We start from the raw sequence: 11428 nt of genomic DNA, 5'->3' as shown, positions 1-11428 counted from the left end.
AAAATTTTGTGAGCTTCCCAAGATGCCTCTCCACAAATAACCTATGAAATCACGCCTAAAACTTCTGAGGCCACTCAGGCCCGGTAATCCCAGTGGACAGGTCAGGCGGCTCGGTGGTGGGACGCTGAGTGTCGTTTGAAGGGAAGGCGTTTGGTGACTCCACTCCCACCGCGTGCACTGCTCACTCCTTCTGTAACGTCTTGCTGAAAAGCAAATGCTGAATGCTGGGTTCACGTGTTCCTTTTCCCCTTCTTTTTCTTTTTCTTTCATAAATTGTGACAATTTCTTTGTCACTTCTATCAGTTCGTCCAAGAAAAAGCTCACTGCCTTCAGGTCGATTCTGACCCCTGTTCCCCTAGGAAACAGGGTAGACCTACCCCTGGGGATTTCTGGGACTGCAACTCTTTTTATTTTCTCTCTTTTTTAAAGATCATTTTCTTGGGGGCTCTTACAGCTCCTATAATAATCCATACACCAGCTATATCAAGTAAGTTTGTACATTTGTTGCCATCATCATTTTCTAAACATTTGCTTTCTATTGAGACCTTAGTATCAGCACCTCTTTTTCCCTTCCTCCCCCCATCCTTGTGATCCCTTAAATTATTATCTTCATATCTTACACTGACCACTGTTTCCCTTCACCCCACAGTTCCCCCCCCCAGGGGGGTGTTATGTGTGGATCCTTTTGATCGGTTTCCCCCTTCATCCCCTCCCCTCCCACCTTCCCACTCCCCTTCTGGTGCCATCACTCTCATTCCTTACATGAGTAGAAAGGCTCATTTTGCTCCCATGAAGCAACTGGTGGTTTCAAACTGCCCAAACCAATGGAAGACGTACTAACTATAGATGTTTCCTAAACAGCAACATGGTTTAAAGCAATCTTTCAAAAATCAGGGAATGCCTGTATTCCAAATAATCCCCTGGGACCATAAAGGAGAGATGGATATATACAAATTAGCAGAGCTGGACAGCCCTAAGGACACACATGCACCCACAGGCTTGTGCTCTTTCATCATGCCCTGCCGGGTCCCAGACGGACTCCTTCCAATGATGTTGGATTTATAAAAGTAAATAATAAAACAACAAGTGGAGTAATAACATGGCCACGAGCAATAGCATAAGAAACAAAAACAAAACTTCTTTTAAGACCCCATGGTGGCCCAGAGATGCTAACTAACCGGCTAATCCCGTCAACTTCTACTCTCTTCATTTCTTGATGCCAGAGGATGCCTAAGACCCTTCTGTGTCTGAGCACAGTGCTTCTGTGACCACGTGGGTCGCCAGTCCTCTGTTTCCACGTAGGCAGTCCCTACTGCCTTGTGGTTTTGTCAGGTAGATGGCTTCCATTGGGAAAGAGTCAGCTCTGAGCGAAGTGACTGACAAACTTGTTTCTAATGATAGTCTTGTTTCTTACGGAGCTCGTCCAACGAATAAACTGCACGGCCCACAATAATAACATTCACATGTTAGCTCGCTGGGTCTCTACAGGGCAGAGAAAAGCGACGAGCAGCTTCCGACCTGGAGACCTGTTAGCAGTTTGCTCAAACCGTCCTCTCATCTGCCACATGTTAATCTGTGATCATGGGAAAGCTTCTCTTTGCCTTCGATGAGTCTCTCTTCCCTTATCTGCAAATTACAGTCATTTCCAGCACCTATCTCATGGGGTTTTCAGATAAGTAAATGAGAAATGTTCTTATAGCATTTCGTACAATTCCAGCACAGAAACAGCATTGGGAAAAAAAGGCCACTTATTTGCATGCTAAAATGGTTTTCGTAACTCTTTCACATCAGAATAATTCCAGACACAGGATAGAGACCAGATTTTCTTTTGATGTGTATACAAACATAGATGGGTAGTCTCAGGTAGATGGGCAGTCTCAGGTAGATGGGTAGTCTCAGGTAGATGGGTAGTCTCAGGTAGATGGGCAGTCTGAGGTCTGACTTCAAGAAAGCCAAGTGACCATGAAATATCGAAAATGCTGCTAACTGGGGCAGTCTGTTTTAGAAGACCAGACTTTTTAATGTCTTTGCTCTTCACTAGGTGAGACAATGTTCTTTTCAAAGCCTGACACACCTCTGAGCTTGCTGCGTTTGTTTTCAGCTACTGTGGGCCCGGAGAAGCCGGCGAGTGGATTTGCAGAAGCCGGTGCGGCAGACAGCGCGCAGCAGTCAGAGGTGGTCTCGGTGAAGGAGCGGATGGCGAGGTACCAGGCCGCTGTTTCCAGGGGAGACTGCCGCAGCTTCTCTGCGAATGTAAGCTGCTCCTGGTGGTTTTGCTTTAGACACTTTGCTTGTGGCCTGCCCTGCCCACGGTCTCTTGAATTTGGTCTTGGACTTGGGGGAGGGTGCAGTCGCTAAGTGGGAACAGCGGCCAGGAAAGCATGTGATCCAATCCTGAAGGTCCTTATTTGTTTCCCGCTCTGCTACGTATTACCTGTGTGAATTCTGGCCTGCTCACCTAAACCCTGGCTGAGCTTCAGGCCCCACAACCTAATTTTTTTTTAAGTTATACATGAGCCTTTAAAAAGTTTGTGGGAAAGTAGAATTAGAAGGTCCTTGAAGCCTTCCTCGTGGATCTACTACATGGGGTTTGTGAGCTGCTTCAGATCTACAGGTGCAAACCCACCGGGTGGATTTGCAAGAGAACATCCTAGTACGGGCTTGTGTAAGATTGCCACGAGGAGCCACCACCTGAGGTCTACGTGAGTTGGCGCTGACCTGAGGACAACCGCAGGAGCTGCTGATGAGGAGTTGGGGGGATGTTTTATGTGCAAGCCACAGGCATTGTACAAATATGATTATTGCCACTTTTATCACGTAACATACTGCTATTCTTCTCAAGAAAGTTGGTCATTAATTTCAAATTTTAAGGATGTGGGGCTGCCCGCCCCCTCCTTGGTCCAATACAGGGTTGGTGTAAATGCATTGGCAGTATAATTTCTTTTGCTTTTCTCATTTCTCCGTATGCACTAAATCCATTAGGAGTAGCTTAATCAACCTAGAAATGAGAGAGCTTAGCAATGGAGGCTCTCTGCTAAGCCACGTATAATTGTATGAAACTGAGGGCTTCAGTGAGACCACCAAGGTTTTAGAGCCAGCACACAATGAAAGTCGTATGGAAAGAATGTCCTGAGTTTCATATTCTGTAGCCTTCAATCCACCAGATTTGATGAGTCATTTTATGAGTAGAAGCTTTCCAGCTTAAATGGAATCTAAGGGCATTTCTTTATCGTTCTAATCTTCAAATTAGCAAAGCTTGTCTTTTAATCCACCAAAAACATGCTGACAGCGACAGGGAAGGGACGAGGAAGGGCGAGAGAGAGACCTACCAAGAGTGCTATTTGAGAATAGCTGCTGTTAACACTCTTTACAAATCATTTAGAGACCAGGCTGGCTGCGCCAAACTCATTAGCAAGATTGCATTTCTAGATGACATTTAGGTTGTTACATAGTCATTATAGTACATTTTAGACACAGCCTAGATTTTTTGAATGAATGCATCTAAATGACATAAGTAGGTAAGATCACTTCCAAAACAAATAGTATCATGCCAGCGCCTCTGGTCAGTCTGCTTAGATAGCACCCCCTGCCGGATCATTCAGGACATTACTACGTACAAGTCTTGTTCTCAATTGGTGACAGGCAGGATCTTTGGGAAACAAATTTCAAATTTCATTTGAAATTACCTCGTTAAAGAGGATTAATTTAGTAAATTGAATTTTGGAAACTATAATCATGCCACATAAAGGAACAAAAACCCACTGCCATTGAGTCAATCCCAACTTAATAAAGGAGTGCATATGGCAATGTAAAAGTTTAAATCTATACTAGAATAGACAGCCTTATCTCTCACCCCAAATTGACTGCTGGCATTCAATGCTTAATCCATAACACCACCATGGCTGCTTAAGTACATGAAAATATTCCACTATTTAATATAAAAGTAAAAAACCTAAATGAAAGGTCATTGCACTTTTTTTGATTCCTCCACCACACCCCTTCTTGGAGCTTCCATGCCCATTTTTCAAGAACTCCGAGGACAAATGACTTTCAGGGATCAAGCAAGTAGCACCTCTAAGAGTTGGAATTGCCCTAAAGGCAAGAGGCTGTTGATCCCATTATTGTTGCTGTTGTCCCATCAGAACAGCCTAAGCAACAATGGAATGAACCATCTTCACAATCTTTGGGAAATTTGAGGTAATGGTTGTAGCCACCATGTTAATCCTTGCCCTTGGCTGCCTTCCCCTTTGAATGGACTCTGTTTCACCAAGCATGAGGTCCTTCTGACAGATAGGCATTGGTGCCTCCTTATAGAAGTTCCAAAGTATGTGGAACAAAGTGTGACCTCCTCACTTCCAAGGAAGAGCAGAGTACTCTGGCAGCAGCGCTTCTAAGGTAGATCTGCTTCTTCTTTGAGAAGTCTATGGAAATTTGGATATTTTTCAAAACCATAGTTTAAAGAGAAAAGGCACATTTTCTCTCGTCTTCCTTCTTCATTGTCCAGCTTTCCTATGCTCACAAGGTGGTTGACCATACCATGACTTGGTCAAGGCTATCCTAGTTCTCAAAAAAGTGGCATCTAAGATCGTTCACACTGACAGAACCGTCTTGCAGCAAATTAACCCAATGCAGTAGGTCATTTGTTGTGGTTTTTTACTGTTGTTTTCATGAGTGTCAATTGTGGATCAAAGTCATAAAACATCCTTGACAACACTAGTCTTTCCTCCATTCCTCATTAGCTTATCTTTTGGCCCATTTGTGACAACACAAGTAGACAGTTATGGAATGATTTGATATATGTATTAATCCCAATTACCAGGGTTTTTTTTTAAAAAAAGAAAGCCCACCCACAGTCTTAGCCTATTGAGTGTCAGACCTATTTAACTATATTGAACTTTTTTTCTCTCACACAAGCTTTTCTTTTCCAACTAATATTATTTTGTTTGGTTCTAAATGAATTTTGTGAAAAGGAATGGTACACATATTTTCTCAGTGAAATCTGGGTTAAGAAAGAAAGAAAAGAAAAATAACTCTGTGTGATCAGTTACCTCATGAGCTTGCTCAATTCTCGGGGGAACATGAAAACTGACCAGGGCTTTTATCTACACACTTCCCTCAAATATTTTAAGTGGAAACTCTAGAAATCACTGATTCTGCACCAGATGGAATCCAATGTGTCTCCATCACCTGCAGAGAGCTGACAATGACCTTCTTATCCACCAAGATGGCGTTTGGTTGAACCTGGACAAACGGCATGATGATGAAGCGGCAGGTGCCTTTAGGCACCTCACGAATGTGAAAAAGTTACCTTTGTAACTTTTGTACTATATGTATTTTCACAGAGTAAGAAAATGCCAGGTCTGGTGTTATGCAACTTGATGTACTTTTTAAATAAATGCAAGAAATCTGCTAGAAAGATATTATTCTCACTTTCTGAAAAAGAAAATGGAGGTTCTGATTCTTGCACAAGTGTATAATGGCAGCATGGGTTAGAATCACTGACGATCCAGTTACCCCAGCTTAAGCTGTGCCTATTATACTTTATAAGCCAAAGAAGCTACGCTGGAGTGGAAGCGCTCATATGTTTATTTAGGTTTCCAAATCTTGTTCCAGAATCATGGAATAAGAGATACAGAAGTAGAATAAGCATACAAAGATTCATCACCAAGCACTTTACGATACATGGTCATTGATGCCTATCTGGAATAGCGCACATTGTTAATGCACTCAGCCTCTAAGTGGAAGGCTAGAGGTTCAAATCCACACAGTGGTACCTCAGAGGAAAGGATAGGTGATCAATCTATGTCTGAAAAATTGATCATTGTAGATGAAGCATGATTTTAGTCTGACATACATGGGGTTGCCATCATTTGGAGTCTATTCAATAACAATCAGATCGATTGAGATTTGTAGAATATGGTGCTGAACCAGGCAAAATCATAGAAGCATTCTCATCTGAGCAAGGCAGGATCTCCCAGTACATAACCACAGAGCGCTCCTTGAACGTCTGGCCGAGTCCCATATGCATTTGTAAATTGAGCTTCCCATGCCTGACTAAACTACAGCTCGTGGGACCTGGCTCAGCTGAGGGGTTCAGCGGCAGCAGGAACAGTAGCACTGGTATGTAAGGGTACTAACCATCTGCTCTTAAATATGATCAGCGGTGTGTATTTTCCCATGTGTAAAGTGGTCTGATTCCAAACCAGAAAGCAGATACCCTTCTGGTAACTGAGAGGTGAACTGTCCATCAGCAGAATCAATATTTGCACAGAGGGCTTCAAAATGTTTGTGGGGGGAAAATGAATTAAAATATAGTGAAATCTTTCCAAGCACTTTTTGAAGCCCCGTCATAATAGGCAAGTATCCACTATCTAGCATAATACCGAGGCTTATCAGATTAGTTTGCATATAATTTGGACATTGTTATGAGCTGTTGAATTATTTTAACAAATATCTGATCTAATTTCTTTAATTTCATGCATACATATTGTCCACATATGATATATCCTATCCAACGTCATTACTGATGTAAATTAAAAGACAGAGAGGAGACAAGAAACATTGTGACCTTAATTCACCCCCTTCCCTGCTTTGCTCTGTCTTAAGTTTCAAAAGGGCCTGCCATACTTTCTCATGCTCTTACTACCTATCAAATGACAGTAAATAATCGGCCAAGCTTTGGCCACTTAAAGGTTGCTGCAGAATTTGCCAGAATATATATCTCGTACAGATAAATGCACTATTTTCTCCCCTCAAACCTGAGCCAATAAAAGATGATAGTCCATGAAAGTGGACAGGGAGACCTGCTGCCTTGGGTGACTTACCCTCAGGGTTGGCAGTTCAAACCCACCTGCTGTGCCTCACAAGAAAGATGAGTCTATCGGATCCCATAAAGATTCACAAACTCAGAAACCCTGTTTATACGGTCGCCATAAGTCAGCGTCCACTGATGGCAGGGGTTTATTTGGGTTGATTGTAGGGGAAAACAGTATGAGTTTGGTAAAGCAATCACTTGGGTGTTTGATATTAATCAGATAAACTGGGTTATAAATTCAGTATTAAAAAATTCTATGAATGGGAAACCTTCTGTTTGAGAAAACTCTGTATTTGATATGAAAGATTCCAGACCCCCTAGGGATCCACAGCCCATAATTTGGACACATCACTCTTGGGTTACTTTCAGACCTCCACTTTTCCAAGGTTATGTCAGGACTGGAACAGACCTCAGGAGACCTGCTCTGGTGGCTTGGCTTGGGGCCTGTTTGCTTAAGAGTGTCATTCCATCTAGGCTTGAATACCAGTGAGTTCTTGAGTGTGCTAAATCATCAAAAGCAAAGGCCCTGAGCTACTCTTTCATACATCCCAAGGGGACTGCATTCAGACAGTTCGTCTCCAATGTTTTCTCATCGATAGCAGTAACAATCAGTTTCCTCACCCGTGAAATGATCTGCTAGGTTAGACTCATTCTAACATGAAGCCCCCCTGTTCCTGACACCTGAGTCCTAGAGTCTGTCAGCCCTGGATGCATGCAACTCCTGCTTTCTGCCTGGTGACGAAGACAGATAGAGGCAGGTTCAAATTCCAACCCTTACATTGCAGGGTGAGAACTTATTCACAAGTCTGCCTTTCTTCTCAAAACCTTAACTCGCCCATTTTAAACTGAAGCGTCCGTATCTCACAGAGTATGGAGAGGTATTCAGTGGAAGAGTGTACATGAGTACATACAAAATCCCCCAGCACAATAAATACCTCACTTCGTCATGAGTGTCACCGATGTTGATGTTTTCATCAGAGTTGTTCTGAGGTTTTTCTTTTAGTTCCTGCTAAAATAAATAAATGGTTGAGTGAATCAAAATAATATTGATAACTCTGTTAACAATGTGTTATCTTTGGAGAGTACTTGGAATGTGAATAATAATCTTACTTTGGATTACATTTATTCCATCATTTTTATGGCAACTACTCCATGGATTATTATAGATAGGTATTCCCACAGTTCTCCGTGGAGTCTATTAAAAGGTGTCTCTGTAGTAATATGATCCCTAGTGGCACAGTGGATAAAGAGACCAGCTGCTAAAGGCTGGCAGTTCTAACCCACCCACTAAAGCCACGAAAGAAAGGAATGCCAATTGGCGTCCATAAAGATCACACCTATTCTCAAATTCACACACCAAGTTCAAATAGAATCCAATCAAACAGAAACCTCAGGGAGAAGTCTACTCTTTTGTTTGTTTGTTTTGGCATATGGTCACATATCATACAATTCCATAGTTGAACCAACTCCATAGTTCAGTCACATCAAGAAGAGCTGTACAGTCACCACCACAATTCATTTTAGAACATGTTCTTCATTCTTGTACTCACCACTATTAGTTCCCCATGCCCACCAAACGCATCATTAGTCCAGTTACTGTTACTATAGATTTACCTATCCTGAATCTCCTATACAGAAAAAAAAACATTTAAAAAAACTAGCAAGAATAACAAAGTTAAATAGATCAATGCCTCAATTAAAAAGAAAGCAGAAAATACTAAAAACTAGAACAAATTCAAATGGACTGTAAGGGCAATCGAGTGATAGGGTGTAAAATTGAACTTCACTGTGTCTGCAACCATCCATTTCTCAATGCATTTTGTGTGATAGCAAGTCTGTTCGTATCCCTGGTCCATGGTCAGATGGGATTCACCAGGGGACAGTTTTATTCTTGAGAGTAGAACATTGCTACTATGACTACATACCCTCTCGATGATCACGGGTTTGTTTGGTCTATTATTATTATTATTGACTCCATGACAATAGAGTGATGGTTATTCAAATAGAATCCAGTGTCAACATGTAGTTGAGGAAAGGAGGAGAATTAATTGAACAATTTCTAACTTTATATCAAAAATCTGAGTACTGTTCTAGTAAGGTGGAGATACTGTTTTTACTAGGGTTTGGATCTGAGTCTATTAAACTAATTGTGTGTGTTAACATAAATGTCAACAATTTTTTAATGTAAGTTTACGAATTCTACCCTGAGCCAAACATCAAGTGGAATTTTCCTTTCTCTTCCGTCACCTCAGATGATGGAGGAATCAGAAATGCGCAGTGTCCCTGGCGGCTTGGCCAGGGTGAAGAGGCAATTCGAGGATGAAATCGCCGCTTCTCGTAATACCTTTTCTCAGTATCAACACCAGCAACAGAGCAGATCGGCACAGGTAACACTACAAAGGCTGTTGCATAAGTCCTACATGGCTGAAATGCTGTCATCTCAATGCCAGATGTAGAAACGCCAACTCTTTGGTGATACATTTACTTTCATTTCCCATTCACAATTTTTTAATGTTTTAGAAACCATCTTAAAAGTATATTTGTGTACTGACTCGCTTGCTTGTAGCATCCTTCCATGTGTCTAGGGAGTATTTTTCCTCTCACCTTCCACTGCGCCATGCATAAAAGAAAATTAAATAGCTTAGGTTAGTCATCAGGTAAATAGAAATGTTGAGAACGATATTTAGATTGAGTCTCAGCTTCTGGGTGTAATTCATTATAAACCATAAGTTGGTTGTTCGCATAGAATAAACTTGAAGTGCTTCCCAATTGTTTATTGTGGGGAATTTTCTGATTTCTTTAAAATCATCAAAAATACAGTCGTAGAACCCAGATGCTACATAAAACTGCTACATAAAACTTCCAAGTGCTATGTTACATAAAAAGGGTTTCTCCTCACATTTTATTACTTCACTTTCATATATCACCATTTATTTCATGGGACACAATGAGTTTTGAGTCTGAGACTCTAAGTAATAAAACCCATCGACCTGAGCTTGGCACTTTGAAAAAGTGTAATCAGTTGTGCTTCGGCCCATTTCATTTGGGGAAAAGTTAGATCCTAGAACGTTGCTGAACATTTTTAATGGGAGACCAAAATGTGAATGTTTGTATAAAATCCCCAAGACATACAACTGCCTAACTTAAAAACAATAATACTATCGCTAGTGAGGGTAGGGAGAGTAGGTTAGGTAGAATCATTTAAATTTTAAAGCTTGAAATCATTAGGTGGTATCTTTTTCTTCAGAGTGGAAACCCATGTAAATTAGGTAGCTAAGGACATTTCTGACCAAATTCCTTTCGAACACTGCCTACACAGCAGATGTAAAGTAAATGAGAAATGAAAATTGGATACATGTTGTGATTGAAGATAAAGTAGAGGTGTTGCAACGTGGCATTTTCAAACTGAATCCAGTGCCGATGTCTATTTGCGTGTGTTTAAAGGAGGTCGACAATGTATCATTTCTAATTGTTAAATTTTAAAATTCAACCTGTGCATATCAGTAATTTATACTAGCATTCCTTACTTAGGAGGGGAAACATAGCAATAGGGGATTTAGGCTGAAAGTCTGAGTTGCCATCCCACCTCTTCCACTCCCCAGCTGAAAGGCAGAGACCTAGGACAGGCTTCGTGGTTGTGCAAACGGTGCCTTTGCACAAGGCCTCATGCCTGGAAGTACCTTGTATTTACTTTAATGCTCTGCTGCCGGTGCCCTGAAATTTTTTAATTTAAAACAGCGTGTCTTGCATTTTCATTTTGCCTTGGGTCTGCAGAATTACGTAGACTAAATGTGAACCCCCTTGAGCCTCAGTTTCTGATCAATCAGATGGAGACACCAATGAGCCTATCATGTAACTTGTGGTGTTACTCTACATGTTTAATAAGGCAGGGAGACTCGGGGTGTTGCAAACAGTAAGTCTCTTGACAATGCAGAGAAGTTGTCGGTCCACATTCACCCCTGGCACCCCAGGCGGCCGGCTGGTCATCCTCTTCCATGAGGATTACGTCTAAGAAAACCTCACGGAGAAGTTCTGCTTTGTACAAATGGGGTCACCTGATGGGGAGTCAATAGTAGCTAATAACACTACATCAAAGTGAAATATACATGAAAGGATCTTGTTACACATAAAACGTGTCAACAGTTACTATGCAGAATCCACCATAAAGTGGTATAAACCATATATGTGTGTCTGTTTATATATGCTTATGTATAAATTATATGTGTATATATAAGCTATATGTATTTTTATAACTAGATAGACAGATTAAATCTCATAGATTCTTCCAGTCCTGTGGAAGAGGGAAGAGGCAGCTTTAGGAATTTTCAGTGCTTTACAAACACAGGTTTGAACCAAGTTATTACCTTCCCAGTTATTAAATGTTCCGGAATTGGTGAGCCAGCCGACTCCTATAAGCTTGAAATGAAGCATGGTGAGCACATGTATACCAGGGAAGGAGGGTTCCCCAGAAGAAAATTAGCATAGGATTATAAAATATGTATAATATGATCTATTATATATTAAATATATAATATTATATATAATATAATAGCATAGGATTGTAAAAATAATAATAGTCAACATGCATCAGACTGGTAACTGCAAGGTTTACAG

At 41.1% G+C, this 11428-nt stretch overlaps 1 protein-coding gene across 1 annotated transcript in view; it reads left to right on the top strand.

The window, feature by feature from the left end:
• The first annotated feature begins 2181 nt into the window (after positions 1–2181).
• Positions 2182–11428, top strand: part of XIRP2 (xin actin binding repeat containing 2) — a 69681-nt gene continuing 60434 nt past the window's right edge. Inside the window, exons 1-2 of the mRNA XM_075529689.1 lie at positions 2182–2253; positions 9067–9201. Of these exons, the coding sequence (XP_075385804.1) occupies positions 2197–2253; positions 9067–9201 (192 nt within the window). The 5' untranslated portion in view covers positions 2182–2196. The remainder of the gene's footprint in view (positions 2254–9066; positions 9202–11428) is intronic.

This window comes from Tenrec ecaudatus, chromosome 13 (genome assembly GCF_050624435.1).
Source record: "Tenrec ecaudatus isolate mTenEca1 chromosome 13, mTenEca1.hap1, whole genome shotgun sequence".
Taxonomy (NCBI): Eukaryota; Metazoa; Chordata; class Mammalia; order Afrosoricida; family Tenrecidae; genus Tenrec; species Tenrec ecaudatus.
The sequence above is the reverse complement of the archived record's forward strand: the minus strand, read 5'-3'. Positions and strand labels throughout refer to the sequence as shown.